Source organism: Salvelinus fontinalis, chromosome 36 (genome assembly GCF_029448725.1).
Source record: "Salvelinus fontinalis isolate EN_2023a chromosome 36, ASM2944872v1, whole genome shotgun sequence".
In the NCBI taxonomy this organism is placed as follows: Eukaryota; Metazoa; Chordata; class Actinopteri; order Salmoniformes; family Salmonidae; genus Salvelinus; species Salvelinus fontinalis.
This window is the reverse complement of record NC_074700.1, coordinates 28,524,936-28,541,218: the sequence shown is the minus strand read 5'-3', so window position 1 is coordinate 28,541,218 and position 16,283 is coordinate 28,524,936. Positions and strand designations below refer to the sequence as shown.

Here is a 16,283-nt window from a genome sequence, read left to right as displayed (position 1 = left end):
AATGTGTGTTAAAGTCAAAGGGGTCTGAATACTTTCCGAATGCACTGTTACTAACACATGGATGTCGTTAAGGACGTCGTTAAGGACGTCGTTAAGGCTCTTATGGTGAATAGGAAAGAACAGAAAGCCCCCGTCCACATTGAGAATATTCCTGTATTGACGTTTCCATCCATCTTCCTCCGGGGTCACACACTGAATTTGAAACGTAGTTGAATGCAGTTATTTTTTTAAAGAATGTGTGGAGTTTCTTCTTACACATGGTCACGCTATGGTTTTGTTCAGAGTGCCAGCGTGGAGTGGAGGAGGCAGCACCAGCCAGAACACCAGTCCTGTACAAACCCTGTCAGTACCAATACCTGGACTACCTTGGGTTGTACCAGGAGCAGGGCCAGTACCAATACCTGGACTGATGGGCCTCCAGCCCAACCCTGCTAACAGCAGCTATAGGTACAGGAGAGCGTGGCATGGCGTTGACTAGGTGAAATATCTGTCGTAGGTATTTAACCCGAATCCAAAAGCGACTTACAGGAGCAATAAGAGCATCGGCTAAATGACTCAAATGTAAAATGAGGGCCACATACTAACATTTTTCAGTTGGTGGCACCCAGCCCGTGATTCTGGTCGCAAATCTTTTTTGCGGCTTCATTTAATGAGTATCATTTTCTGAAGTCATTCACAGCTTTATTAGAATGTCTAGTCGACTACCGAGATGGTATTCACAGCTTTATTAGAAAGTCTAGTCGACTACCGAGATGCTATTCACAGTTTTATTAGAAAGTCTAGTCGACTACCGAGATGGCATTCACAGTTTTATTAGAAAGTCTAGTCGACTACCGAGATGCTATTCACAGTTTTATTAGAAAGTCTAGTCGACTACCGAGATGCTATTCACAGTTTTATTAGAAAGTCTAGTCGACTACCGAGATGGTATTCACAGTTTTATTAGAAAGTCTAGTCGACTACCGAGATGGCATTCACAGCTTTATTAGAAAGTCGACTATCGAGATGGTATTCACAGCTTTTATTAGAAAGTCTAGTCGACTACCGAGATGGTATTCACAGCTTTATTAGAAAGTCTAGTCGACTACCGAGATGGCATTCACAGCTTTATTAGAAAGTCGACTACCGAGATGGTATTCACAGCTTTATTAGAAAGTCTAGTCGACTCCCGAGATGGTATTCACAGCTTTATTAGAAAGTCTAGTCGACTATCGAGATGGTATTCACAGCTTTATTAGAAAGTCTAGTCGACTCCCGAGATGGTATTCACAGCTTTATTAGAAAGTCGACTCCCGAGATGGTATTCACAGCTTTATTAGAAAGTCGACTACCGAGATGGTATTCACAGCTTTCATTAAAAAGTCTCGTCGACTACCGGGATGGTATTCACAGCTTTATTAGAAAGTCTAGTCGACTACCGAGATGGTATTCACAGCTTTAATTAGAAAGTCTAGTCGACTACCGAGATGGTATTCAACAAAAAACGCTGTGATTCAAACTATTTAAATGTGCAACCTAATCCAGTGACTGTCATGCAAAAAGGGCTCCAGATGTTTTATAAATTAAAAATAAATTAAAGAGATTAATTTGCCTGCGTCTATATCATAGGATAGTTTATTTGGGGCTAATTCATCACCTGAATAAGTGGAAACTCCACACACATTGACTCGCTAACTCTACACGTAATACCCGCTGCTAGTAGCCGTGTATTCATCCTAACTCTACACGTAATACCCGCTGCTAGTAGCCGTGTATTCATCCTAACTCTACACGTAATACCCGCTGCTAGTAGCCGTGTATTCATCCTAACTCTACACGTAATACCCGCTGCTAGTAGCCGTGTATTCATCCTAACTCTACACGTAATACCCGCTGCTAGTAGCCGTGTATTCATCCTAACTCTACACGTAATACCCGCTGCTAGTAGCCGTGTATTCATCCTAACTCTACACGTAATACCCGCTGCTAGTAGCCGTGTATTCATCCTAACTCTACACGTAATACCCGCTGCTAGTAGCCGTGTATTCATCCTAACTCTACACGTAATACCCGCTGCTAGTAGCCGTGTATTCATCCTAACTCTACACGTAATACCCGCTGCTAGTAGCCGTGTATTCATCCTAACTCTACATGTAATACCCGCTGCTAGTAGCCGTGTATTCATCCTAACTCTACATATAATACCCGCTGCTAGTAGCCGTGTATTCATCCTAACTCTACATATAATACCCGCCCGCTGCTAGTAGCCGTGTATTCATCCTAACTCTACATATAATACCCGCCCGCTGCTAGTAGCCGTGTATTCATCCTAACTCTACATATAATACCCGCCCGCTGCTAGTAGCCGTGTATTCATCCTAACTCTACATATAATACCCGCCCGCTGCTAGTAGCCGTGTATTCATCCTAACTCTACATATAATACCCGCTGCTAGTAGCCGTGTATTCATCCTAACTCTACACGTAATACCCGCTGCTAGTAGCCGTGTATTCATCCTAACTCTACACGTAGTACCCGCTGCTAGTAGCCGTGTATTCATCCTAACTCTACATGTAGTAGCCGTGTATTCATCCTAACTCTACATGTAGTAGCCGTGTATTCATCCTAACTCTACATGTAATACCCGCTGCTAGTAGCCGTGTATTCATCCTAACTCTACATGTAGTACCCGTGTATTCATCCTAACTCTACATGTAGTACCCGCTGCTAGTAGCCGTGTATTCATCCTAACTCTACACGTAATACCCGCTGCTAGTAGCCGTGTATTCATCCTAACTCTACATGTAATACCCGCTGCTAGTAGCCGTGTATTCATCCTAACTCTACATGTAGTAGCCGTGTATTCATCCTAACTCTACATGTAATACCCGCTGCTAGTAGCCGTGTATTCATCCTAACTCTACACGTAATACCCGCTGCTAGTAGCCGTGTATTCATCCTAACTCTACATGTAGTAGCCGTGTATTCATCCTAACTCTACACGTAATACCCGCTGCTAGTAGCCGTGTATTCATCCTAACTCTACATGTAGTAGCCGTGTATTCATCCTAACTCTACATGTAATAGCCGTGTATTCATCCTAACTCTACATGTAATAGCCGTGTATTCATCCTAACTCTACATGTAGTAGCCGTGTATTCATCCTAACTCTACACGTAATACCCGCTGCTAGTGGCCGTGTATTCATCCTAACTCTACACGTAATACCCGCTGCTAGTAGCCGTGTATTCATCCTAACTCTACACGTAATACCCGCTGCTAGTAGCCGTGTATTCATCCTAACTCTACATGTAATACCCGCTGCTAGTAGCCGTGTATTCATCCTAACTCTACATGTAATACCCGCTGCTAGTAGCCGTGTATTCATCCTAACTCTACACGTAATACCCGCTGCTAGTAGCCGTGTATTCATCCTAACTCTACATGTAGTAGCCGTGTATTCATCCTAACTCTACATGTAGTAGCCGTGTATTCATCCTAACTCTACATGTAATAGCCGTGTATTCATCCTAACTCTACATGTAATAGCCGTGTATTCATTCTAACTCTACACGTAATACCCGCTGCTAGTAGCCGTGTATTCATCCTAACTTTACATGTAATGCCCGCTGCTAGTAGCCGTGTATTCATCCTAACTCTACATGTAGTAGCCGTGTATTCATCCTAACTCTACATGTAGTAGCCGTGTATTCATCCTAACTCTACACGTAATACCCGCTGCTAGTAGCCGTGTATTCATCCTAACTCTACATGTAATACCCGCTGCTAGTAGCCGTGTATTCATCCTAACTCTACACGTAATACCCGCTGCTAGTAGCCGTGTATTCATCCTAACTCTACACGTAATACCCGCTGCTAGTAGCCGTGTATTCATCCTAACTCTACACGTAATACCCGCTGCTAGTAGCCGTGTATTCATCCTAACTCTACACGTAATACCCGCTGCTAGTAGCCGTGTATTCATCCCCAACTCTACATGTAGTACCCGCTGCTAGTAGCCGTGTATTCATCCTAACTCTACACGTAATACCCGCTGCTAGTAGCCGTGTATTCATCCTAACTCTACATGTAATACCCGCTGCTAGTAGCCGTGTATTCATCCAATAGTAAATCAGCCTTCCAGTTGTAGCCGATGCAATGGCCAAATGCGAATAATCAGTTTGCGCGCTCTCTATCTCTATCTCAAAGTCCTGTAAAATAGTTGCTGTTGAGCTCACAGTTGAAAATGTATTTTTATTTAACCAGGTAGGCCAGTTTTGAGAACAAGTTCTCACTTACAACTGCGACCTGGCCAAGATAAAGCAAAGCAGTGTGACAAAAAACAACAGAGTTACACATGAACAAACGTACAGTCAATAACACAAAAGAAAATAACAATAGAAAAATCTATATACATTGTGTGCAAATGTAGGGAATAAATAGACCATAGAGGTGAAAATAATTACAATTTAGCAATTAACACTGGAGTGAAAGATGTGCAGATGATGATGTGCAAGTAGAGATACTGGGGTGCAAAAGAGCAGGAGGGTAAGTAATAATATGGGGATGAGGTAGTTGGGTGTGCTATTTATAGATGGGCTGTGTACAGGTACAGTGATCGGTTAGCTGCTCTGCCAGCGGATGCTTAAAGTTAGAGAGGGAGATATAAGACTCCAGCTTCAGAGATTTTTGCAATTTGTTCCAGTCATTGGCAACAGAGAACTGGAAGGAAAGGCGGCCAAAGGAGGTGTTGGCTTTGGGGGTGACCAGTGAGATATACCTGTTGGAGCGCGTGCTACGGGTGGGTGTTGCTATGGTGACCAGTGAGATATACCTGTTGGAGCGCGTGCTACGGGTGGGTGTTGCTATGGTGACCAGTGAAATATACCTGCTGGAGCGCGTGCTATGGGTGGGTGTTGCTATGGTGACCAGTGAGATATGCCTGTTGGAGCGCGTGCTACGGGTGGGTGTTGCTATGGTGACCAGTGAGCTACGGTGGGGCTTTACCTAGCAAAGAGTTCTAGATGACCTGGAGGCAGTGGGTTTGGCGACGGATATGTAGTGAGGGCCAGCCAACGAGAGCGTACAGGTTGGTGGTGACAGTGTTTCCTAGCCTCAGAGCAGTGGGCAGCTGGGAGGAGGTGCTCTTATTCTCCATTGACTGTACAGTGTCCCAAAACTTTTTGGAATTAGTGCTTACAGGAAGCAAACTTCTGTTTGAAAAAGCTAGCCTTAGCTTTCCTAACTGACTGTGTATATTGGTTCCTGACTTCCCTGAAACGTTGCATATCGCGGGGGGCTATTAGATGCAGAACGCCACAGGATGTTTTTGAATGTGTGTTATTTATTTATATATATATATATCTATATCTGCAGAAAGCTGAGAACCTCCTCTATTCAACTGTGACGATATGATAGCGGTGTTGCGCCAGCAATTGGATTTTAAAATGTTATAAGATGAGAACACCTTTTTTCTCCTGGAGCATTTTTTTCCCTGCGTAGAGGAGAGAGCGTCTCGCTCGACACAGTAGCAGGCCCCAGTAAAACGGGGACAGACAGGCAGACACTTTCATTACGCCCGGCGGTGTATGGGGAGGGCCGCAAGTCCCGCCCGGCGGTGTATGGGGAGGGCCGCAAGTCCCGCCCGGCGGTGTATGGGGAGGGCCGCAAGTCCCGCCCGGCGGTGTATGGGGAGGGCCGCAAGTCCCGCCCGGCTGTGTCTGGGGAGGGCCGCAAGTCCCGCCCGGCGGGTGTCTGGGGAGGGCCGCAAGTCCCGCCCGGCGGGTGTCTGGGGAGGGCCGCAAGTCCCGCCCGGCGGGTGTCTGGGGAGGGCCGCAAGTCCCGCCCGGCGGGTGTCTGGGGAGGGCCGCAAGTCCCGCCCGGCGGGTGTCTGGGGAGGGCCGCAAGTCCCGCCCGGCGGGTGTCTGGGGAGGGCCGCAAGTCCCGCCCGGCGGGTGTCTGGGGAGGGCCGCAAGTCCCGCCCGGCGGGTGTCTGGGGAGGGCCGCAAGTCCCGCCCGGCGGGTGTCTGGGGAGGGCCGCAAGTCCCGCCCGGCGGGTGTCTGGGGAGGGCCGCAAGTCCCGCCCGGCGGGTGTCTGGGGAGGGCCGCAAGTCCCGCCCGGCGGGTGTCTGGGGAGGGCCGCAAGTCCCGCCCGGCGGGTGTCTGGGGAGGGCCGCAAGTCCCGCCCGGCGGGTGTCTGGGGAGGGCCGCAAGTCCCGCCCGGCGGGTGTCTGGGGAGGGCCGCAAGTCCCGCCCGGCGGGTGTCTGGGGAGGGCCGCAAGTCCCGCCCGGCGGGTGTCTGGGGAGGGCCGCAAGTCCCGCCCGGCGGGTGTCTGGGGAGGGCCGCAAGTCCCGCCCGGCGGGTGTCTGGGGAGGGCCGCAAGTCCCGCCCGGCGGGTGTCTGGGGAGGGCCGCAAGTCTGGGGAGGGCCGCAAGTCCCGCCCGGCGGGTGTCTGGGGAGGGCCGCAAGTCCCGCCCGGCGGGTGTCTGGGGAGGGCCGCAAATCACCTTCTCAGAACTTTTTCTTCTAATTTTTTTGGACTACAGAAAATGTAACATTGTTAGTTTGCTATATGTAGACACACATGGTGCTGGAGATAAATTGTGTATGAATATGTTAAGTAATGAAGTGCCCTTTTTAACTGTGCGGCTGGTTATTAACTGTGTGGCTGGTTATTAACTGTATCAGGAGACCGTCTTCCAGCTCTGTGTCAGAGGCAGCAGCAGTAGCAGCATTTGGTCTGTCAGAGGCACAGCGTCAAGCCAGAGAGGAGGAGCAGAGGGACATGGCCCTGCTGGAGATAGAGCTACGGGATGAGAGAAGCTTCCCTGCACTGGGGGTGAGGAGGCGTGTGTCTGGGGGGGTGGGGAAGAGGCGTGTGTCTGGGGGGGTGGGGAGGAGGCGTGTGTCTGGGGGGGGGGGTGGGGAGGAGGCGTGTGTCTGGGGGGGTGGGGAGGAGGCGTGTGTCTGGGGGGGGGTGGGGAAGAGGCGTGTGTCTGGGGGGGGGGGGTGGGGAGGAGGCGTGTGTCTGGGGGGGGGGGGGTGGGGAGGAGGCGTGTGTCTGGGGGGGGGGGGAGGCGTGTGTCTGGGGGGGGGGTGGGGAGGAGGCGTGTGTCTGGGGGGGGGGTGGGGAGGAGGCGTGTGTCTGGGGGGGGGGGGAGGCGTGTGTCTGGGGGGGGGGTGGGGAGGAGGCGTGTGTCTGGGGGGGGGGGGAGGCGTGTGTCTGGGGGGGGGGTGGGGAGGAGGCGTGTGTCTGGGGGGGAGGCGTGTGTCTGGGGGGGGGGGAGGCGTGTGTCTGGGGGGGGAGGAGGCGTGTGTCTGGGGGGGGAGGAGGCGTGTGTCTGGGGTGGGGAGGAGGCGTGTGTCTGGGTGGGGAGGAGGCGTGTGTCTGGGGTGGGGAGGAGGCGTGTGTCTGGGGTGGGGAGGAGGCGTGTGTCTGGGGTGGGGAGGAGGCGTGTGTCTGGGGGGGGAGGAGGCGTGTGTCTGGGGGGGGGGAGGAGGCGTGTGTCTGGGGGGGGGAGGAGGCGTGTGTCTGGGGGGGGAGGAGGCGTGTGTCTGGGGGGGGAGGAGGCGTGTGTCTGGGGGGGGGTGGGGAGGAGGCGTGTGTCTGGGGGGGTGGGGAGGAGGCGTGTGTCTGGGGGGGGGTGGGGAGGAGGCGTGTGTCTGGGGGGGGAGGAGGCGTGTGTCTGGGGGGGGGGGAGGCGTGTGTCTGGGGGGGGGGGGGGAGGCGTGTGTCTGGGGGGGAGGAGGCGTGTGTCTGGGGGGGAGGAGGCGTGTGTCTGGGGGGGAGGAGGCGTGTGTCTGGGGGGGAGGAGGCGTGTGTCTGGGGGGGGGGGGAGACGTGTGTCTGGGGGGGGGGGTGGGGAGGAGGCGTGTGTCTGGGGGGGGGTTGGGGAGGAGGCGTGTGTCAACATGTTTATTTGTTAAGACTATACTTAACCCATGACAAACTTCTCCCACTGTCTCCGCTGTCTCTGTCCCCGCTGTCTCTGTCCCCGCTGTCTCTGTCCCCTCTGTCTCTGTCCCCTCTGTCTCTGCTGTCTCGCTCTCAGGTGGTGTCTAATGCCAGTGAGGGGAAGAAGAGGACAGGCAGAGGCATGGTGAGTTACATACTAAATACTCTGTCTGGAAGGCCTGGGGCTGTGTCTGTCTGTCTGGAGGGCCTGGGGGTGTGTCTGTCTGTCTGGAGGGCCTGTGGGTGCGTTTGTCTGTCTGGATGGCCTGTGGGTGCGTTTGTCTGTCTGGAGGGCCTGTGGGTGCGTTTGTCTGTCTGGATGGCCTGTGGGTGCGTTTGTCTGTCTGGAGGGCCTGTGGGTGCGTTTGTCTGTCTGGAGGTCCTGTGGGTGCGTCTGTCTGTCTGGAGGGCCTGGGGGTGCGTTTGTCTGTCTGTCTGGAGGGCCTGGGGGTGCGTTTGTCTGTCTGTCTGGAGGGCCTGGGGGTGCGTTTGTCTGTCTGTCTGGAGGGCCTGGGGGTGCGTTTGTCTGTCTGTCTGGAGGGCCTGGGGGTGCGTCTGTCTGTCTGGAGGGCCTGGGGTGCGTTTGTCTGTCTGTCTGGAGGGCCTGGGGGTGCGTCTGTCTGTCTGGAGGCCTGGGGGTGCGTCTGTCTGTCTGGAGGTGTGTCTGTCTGTCTGGAGGGCCTGTGGGTGCGTTTGTCTGTCTGGAGGGCCTGTGGGTGCGTTTGTCTGTCTGGAGGGCCTGTGGGTGCGTTTGTCTGTCTGTCTGGAGGGCCTGTGGGTGCGTTTGTCTGTCTGTCTGGAGGGCCTGGGGGTGCGTTTGTCTGTCTGTCTGGAGGGCCTGGGGGTGCGTTTGTCTGTCTGGAGGGCCTGGGGGTGCGTTTGTCTGTCTGGAGGGCCTGGGGGTGCGTTTGTCTGTCTGGAGGGCCTGTGGGTGCGTTTGTCTGTCTGTCTGGAGGGCCTGTGGGTGCGTTTGTCTGTCTGTCTGGAGGGCCTGTGGGTGCGTTTGTCTGTCTGTCTGGAGGGCCTGTGGGTGCGTTTGTCTGTCTGTCTGGAGGGCCTGGGGGTGCGTTTGTCTGTCTGGAGGGCCTGGGGGTGCGTTTGACGCTAATCTTTACCTGTTGTGTTTTGTAGAGGAGATCAACACTAGACGAGGAGAGGAAGACCCCATCACCTCCTACTCCTAACCTTCCTCCTACCACCACTACTCCTAACCTTCCTCCTACTCCTAACCTTCCTCCTACTCCTAACCTTCCTCCTACTCCTAACCTTCCTCCTACCACCACTACTACTCCTAACCTTCCTCCTACCACCACTACTACTCCTAACCTTCCTCCTACCACCACTACTACTCCTAACCTTCCTCTTACCACCACTACTACTCCTAACCTTCCTCCTACTCCTAACCTCCCTCCTACCACCACTACTCCTAATGTGGCTCCTTCCATCTCTCCTTCTGTTCCTCTCTCTACTCCGGTCTCTGTTCCTCTGCAGTCCTCCATCTCCTCCCATCCCCCTGCCCCCTCACCCCCCACACCTGTCTCTGCCCCCCCTCCCTCCTCCCTCATTCCTTCCACCCCTTTCCATGTCAACCCCTGGTCTAAAACAACTTCTGCTGTTCCTGTTGTCCCCACCCCTCACCCCGTCCCCACCCCTCACCTCGTCCCACCTGTGTCTGGGGTTTTAACTGCCCCCCCTCTGGTGACCTCTGTGCCCAACATGGTGACCTCTGTGCCCAACATGGTGACCTCTGTGCCCAACATGGTGACCTCTGTGCCCAACATGGTGGACCAATCCCCCCAGACAACACAGACTGTTCCTCTCAATCCCCCCTCTCTCAATCTCACCCACCCGTCCTCTCTTCCTCAATCTGGTCAACCCTATCTACCCCAATGTTCTCTTCCTCAGCCCCACCTCTCCCAGCCTTCTGTCCCCCTGGATCCTCCGTCCTGTGACGTCTCCTCAGCCTACCCCCAAGGTAACATCCCCTAAAGTGTTTCTACGATGTTAAATTGATCCACTCCCCTTTTTTTGTTTTGTTTTCTATGTTACCTAATAAGGAAGTGATTTACTCGTCTCACCTGTCCCTCTCCGTGTAGTTTACCTCTCGATTCATCTCAACGCTGCCGCTTGGCAGGATTTGTTAAAGAACGAATACAAATCAGAATTGTCTTTCCTCTTCAACAGCTTTATCCCACACGGGTGTACCCCCCACTTCCTTCCTGTCCACCGACCACCCACCTCATCCTTCCTCCCACCCTTCCCTTCCCCCCGGGCTCTCCCCAGCCCCACTCCAGCCCCCGCCTGTCACCCAGCCCCCCCTGTCGTTCCACCAGCTGGCTCATCTCTACCAAGACCCCCTGTTCCCAGGGTTCCCTTTGTCTGACAAGGAAGAGATCGTCCAGACACCCCCTTACTCTTATATCCACACTGGAGAGGACCTGCCACGGGGTGAGTAGTGAAATATAGATTATATAATTGTCCCCCTAACCCTACCCACCCTTCCCCTATTTGTAGTAAACTAATGGACAACAACGCTTAGGCTTCTACTTCCAGCTTATACATACCAGAGGTGTGGACTCGAGTCACTTGACTTGGACTCGGGCCACTTGACTTGGACTCGGGCCACTTGACTTGGACTCGGGCCACTTGACTTGGACTCGGGTCACAAATATGGTGACTTGCAACACGACTTTGACTTGAGCCTTTTGACTTGATACCCTCCTCAAGCCCAAATATATAGTATTATGCTATTTAAAAAGGTGTGTAGCGCATCAACTCTTCGTTTAACGGATTACAGTTTGAATCGGACAGCAGCCAATCAAATTGGGCCAGCTGAGAAAAAGTTGTGCGTGGCAGTGCAGAGGAAAGTCGGCAGGTGAATTCAGATGGAGCCCTTGGAAAGATGATACCCAAAAATTATTATTTTCGGTTATAAAAACAACGCTGTATCAACAAAAACAGATTGCAACTCGTAACGTTAAATCAATGAGCCTCCACACAGTCAGTCAGTGCGGGAACGTGATCATTGCACCCAAGATTGAGCTACAACTGGCTAGGGAGTTGGTATCCTAAATCCTGCCTGATGTTTCTTAAAACAAGGTTGGGCGATTGTGTACAAGCCTACATCGCCCGATTTGCGCCCCATAGCGATCCACGGTAGTCGATCACTATTGGAGGGCCTGTCGATCACTATAGTAGATCACTCTTTCTTATGGCTACCCATGTATTTCCATGAAAATAAAGTTTATTTGGAATTTAAAGCATTCATGATTTGCGGAAATGTAATATATTAACTATTACTCTTGTTAAAAATATGAAATGGTTTTACATTTAGTGAAGAGCACATTATGACTTGTTTAGGACTCGAAATTGAAAAGTTTAAGACTTGAGACTTGCCTGTCTTGACTTGCCTGTCTTGACTTGCCTGTCTTGACTTGCCTGTCTTGACTTGCCTGTCTTGACTTGCCTGTCTTGACTTGGGACTTGACTTGGGACTTGACTTGGGACTTGACTTGGGACTTGACTTGGGACTTGACTTGGGACTTGACTTGGGACTTGACTTGGGACTTGACTTGGGACTTGACTTGGGACTTGACTTGGGACTTGAGTGCTAAGACTTGAGACTTACTTGTAAAACAATGACTTGGTCCCACCTCTGATACATACTACATACAATTTACAGACTCAATCTATTTTTACAATAGTTATATTTAGTTTGTTTTTAGTCCCATCCTTCAGCTCCCTTCAACCCCTCCCATCTATCTCTGAACCTTTCTGTTGTCATATATTCTATATTCTGTAAATTAACGATAAAATTGTTTTGCTCAGAGTATTATTGATTGATTATGACTTTTCAAATCACCCAGTAGTGCAATTTCAGAGTTTGATCCAGGTAAATGTTGCAATTCTTCAGCCATTCCTGGACCTGTGACCAAAAACAAGCTACATATGGACAGTACCAAAACAAATGATCTAACGATTCTGCCTCTTCGCAGTAAAATCTGCAGAGCTGAGATGGTTGCATCACCCATATATAGAACATTCTATTGGTTGCAAGAATTTTGTATAATTTAAATTGAAAAACTCAGTTTTGAATCTGGTGTCGTTTTGCGTATCAGTTCATAAACGATGTGACATGGAATCGGTACGTCAATCTCTTCCCAACTATTTTGCAATCTACATGGCACAGCTGTCAATTTTTGAGGTCCTTAAATGAAACTGGTATACTTGATTATTTATCACAATTTTCTTTAGCCGATTTTGGTCTTTAATTCAGGGCAGACAGACAAGTTCCTTACTTTCTCCCCCTTCCACTTGCCTCTTGCGTTTTTGCGGTAATTCTACAATTAGTTTTTAGTTTGTAATTTTGGGTAGAGTAGACATTTCCATATGTTTTTGTTAGCTGCATGTGTGACAACACCACCAGTCCTTTATATGATATAATTTATAAAGATTATACTCGTTTAAAAAATATATATATTTAAATCAATTAGTATATTTGAGTTTAACCACAATATTTGTTGTATTTTCCTTTCCATGGTAGCAAGATCTTATCTATTTTTTGCCAACTTTTTATTCAGATGTATCTGAGAATTTCTTTTTCGGGATATGTATACCGAGTATGTCTGCATCACCGTCAGACCATTTTATTAGTAAACTACACGGTAATGTAAAAGTGATATTGTTTTAGTAATCCAATAAGTAATATAGTACATAATTTGGTTTTAATCCAGAGAGGATTCTAAAAGTATCTAGATCCTCTCTGAGGCCGTGGAGGGATTCTAAAAGTATCTAGATCCTCTGAGGCCGTGGAGGGATTCTAAAAGTATCTAGATCCTCTCTGAGGCCGTGGAGGGATTCTAATTGTGGATTTAAAAGTAAACATGAGTCATAAGCGTACAATGATGCCTTTGTGTTTAAGCCCTGGATTTCTAGGCCTTTGATATTAATATTGGATATGGTTTTTAACAGCTAACATTTCGATGGCCATAATAAATATATATGCTGATAGTGGACAACCTTGTTTAACTCCTCTTGACAGTTTATAACTTTCTGAGAAGTAAACATTATTTACTGTTTTACACCAAGGGTTACTATACTTAACTTTAACCCATTTATATAAGAGATTCTCCAAAATGTAAATATTCCAGGCATTTATATGTAAATTCTAGTCGTACTTTATTAAAACCTTTTCAAAGTCGGCTATGAAAACCAGGCCTGATTTCCCAGATTCTTCAGTGTTCTATAGTTTCCAGTACTTGTCTTATATTATCTCCAATGTATCGTCAATATAAAAACAACCTGTCTGATTAGGATAAATAATATCTGACCAAACCGTCTTTTTTTTGTTGTCCAAATACTCTCTACAGATGTCAACATCCTGAGGTTTTTCTTCAACCTTGGTGTGAAGGTAATGACCTAACTACATTGCCTAACAGCGTATCTTGGTAGCTCTTAACAAGTGTCTATAAATACGCTACTGACCAACGCACTATTTTCCCTCCCTCCCTCCCTCCCTACCCGTCTTTCCCCTCCAGGCGTTCACCAACCCCATGTGGCCCCCCCACTCTTACATCCTCCCTCTTCACCAGGCCTACAGCATGCAGCCCAAACTACCCTCAGTCTCCCTCCCCTCTTCCCACTGGTACCCCTCCCACCCACCCCAGGAGGGGTACGGACACGCCCACCCTCAGTACACCCCTCCCTCAGGTTTGGGGGGCCTCCATCTGCATGACAACCTCCAGAGATCAACCCCCCAATCAGCTGCAGAACCCCCCCAGCATATGGAATTCAGATACGGGCAGGATGATCGCTCCGCCCTGGGGTACCCTTCCAACCGCCACCTTCACCCTGCCTCAACCCAGCCCGTGCCGTTCCAGCCCCGTATGGGTGGCTCTTTACCCTGGTGTAGTAACGTTACCCCGCGACCGAACGCCTACGCTGGGGTATGCTCTGTACCCACACCCCTGACACAATACTCTCCACAAGCACCCCAACCTGCACCTACCAACCAGTACCCTCCCGCACCCCAATCTGCACCTCCCAACCAGTACCCTCCCGCACCCCAATCCTCTACCCACACCTCTCAAGCTCAGCCCTACACTCCAGCCACCTCCCCTCCCTCTGTACCCCAGTACCAATCAGTGTCTCTGGGGTACCCTCCTCCGAGGCTGCCCAGTGGGAACCAGACCCAGGGACAGCTGGATCCTTGCCCCGCCAGCGGTGCCTCTTCCCTGGGTATGAGGTCCAGCCACAGCCCCCTGGAGAACCATAATGCTAATACTACCTCTGTTGTCAATATTACTACTGCTGCTGCTGCTGCTGCTACTACCTTGTCTAGTACTACTGCTTTCAACACAGAGAGAGGTGAGTGCTGACCTCTCTACATTTTTATGTGATCGATTTATTTTTATTTTTGGGGGGGTTCCAACTTATCACTATTTTTACTTGTTTACACAAAGATGTAGAGGGTGAACACGATCTCTCACTTTACAGAGGATTTAGAGGGTGAACACGATCTCTCACTTTACTAACAGAGGATTTAGAGGGTGAACACGATCTCTCACTTTACTAACAGAGGATTTAGAGGGTGAACACGATCTCTCACTTTACAGAGGATTTAGAGGGTGAACACGATCTCTCACTTTACAAACAGAGGATTTAGAGGGTGAACACGATCTCTCACTTTACAAACAGAGGATTTAGAGGGTGAACACGATCTCTCACTTTACTAGCAGAGAGGATTTAGAGGGTGAACACGATCTCTCACTTTACTAACAGAGGATTTAGAGGGTGAACACGATCTCTCACTTTACAGAGGATTTAGAGGGTGAACACGATCTCTCACTTTACGAACAGAGGATTTAGAGGGTGAACACGATCTCTCACTTTACTAGCAGAGAGGATTTAGAGGGTGAACACGATCTCTCACTTTACTAGCAGAGAGGATTTAGAGGGTGAACACGATCTCTCACTTTACTAGCAGAGAGGATTTAGAGGGTGAACACGATCTCTCACTTTACTAGCAGAGAGGATTTAGAGGGTGAACACGATCTCTCACTTTACTAGCAGAGAGGATTTAGAGGGTGAACACGATCTCTCACTTTACTAGCAGAGAGGATTTAGAGGGTGAACACGATCTCTCACTTTACTAGCAGAGGATTTAGAGGGTGAACACGATCTCTCACTTTACTAGCAGAGGATTTAGAGGGTGAACACGATCTCTCACTTTACTAGCAGAGGATTTAGAGGGTGAACACGATCTCTCACTTTACAAACAGAGAGGATTTAGAGGGTGAACACGATCTCTCACTTTACTAACAGAGGATTTAGAGGGTGAACACGATCTCTCACTTTACTAACAGAGAGGATTTAGAGGGTGAACACGATCTCTCACTTTACTAGCAGAGAGGATTTAGAGGGTGAACACGATCTCTCACTTTACAGAGGATTTAGAGGGTGAACACAATCTCTCACTTTACAGAGGATTTAGAGGGTGAACACAATCTCTCACTTTACAGAGGATTTAGAGGGTGAACACGATCTCTCACTTTACTAGCAGAGAGGATTTAGAGGGTGAACACGATCTCTCACTTTACTAGCAGAGAGGATTTAGAGCTAATTTCAAGCCTCCCATTTCTCTAGTAGGGACTTTTTTTTTAATGTTATTTATGGTAATCAACGATATCAGCAAAATGTCCAGGATAAGTGGACAGTTTGGTCGGTCTCTAATGTTCGGTTTATTGTCTCAGCTTTACAGACTGTTCATGCAGGCTTCACAGACGGAGGACAGGGAGACATGAAGATGGCTGGCACTCTGCTAGTGAACGCTCCTCTTCCTCCTACTGAGCAGGTAAGTCTTGATGGAGCTGTAATGGGGTCGTGGGCTACATCGTAAGTCAAAGTATTGTAAAAAAAAAAAAAAAAAAAAAAAAAAAAAAGGTGCATGGTCGGAGAGAATGTTAGCATTTTAGCTAACCCTTACTTTAACCTAATTCTCCTAACCTGCTGCGTTAGTCCTCCATACCTGCTGCGTTAGTCCTCCACACCTGCTGCGTTAGTTCTCCACACCTGCTGCGTTAGTTCTCCACACCTGCTGCGTTAGTCCTCCACACCTGCTGCGTTAGTCCTCCACACCTGCTGCGTTAGTCCTCCACACCTGCTGCGTTAGTCCTCCACGCCTGCTGCGTTAGTCCTCCACGCCTGCTGCGTTAGTCCTCCACGCCTGCTGCGTTAGTCCTCCACGCCTGCTGCGTTAGTTCTCCACGCCTGCTGCGTTAGTCCTCCACGCCTGCTGCGTTAGTCCTCCACGCCTGCTGCGTTAGTCCTCCACACCTGCTGCGTAGATG

General features: G+C 49.8%; 1 protein-coding gene across 2 annotated transcripts in view; it reads left to right on the top strand.

The window, feature by feature from the left end:
* Positions 1-16,283, top strand: part of otud4 (OTU deubiquitinase 4) — a 41,728-nt gene that overhangs the window by 20,339 nt on the left and 5,106 nt on the right. Inside the window, exons 14-21 of one of the 2 annotated variants that reach the window (XM_055901251.1) lie at positions 283-447; positions 6,669-6,819; positions 8,033-8,080; positions 9,067-9,910; positions 10,120-10,383; positions 13,305-13,345; positions 13,473-14,301; positions 15,687-15,787. In XM_055901251.1, the coding sequence (XP_055757226.1) occupies positions 283-447; positions 6,669-6,819; positions 8,033-8,080; positions 9,067-9,910; positions 10,120-10,383; positions 13,305-13,345; positions 13,473-14,301; positions 15,687-15,787 (2,443 nt within the window). The remainder of the gene's footprint in view (positions 1-282; positions 448-6,668; positions 6,820-8,032; positions 8,081-9,066; positions 9,911-10,119; positions 10,384-13,304; positions 13,346-13,472; positions 14,302-15,686; positions 15,788-16,283) is intronic. The other variant, XM_055901252.1, reaches the window with a different exon arrangement.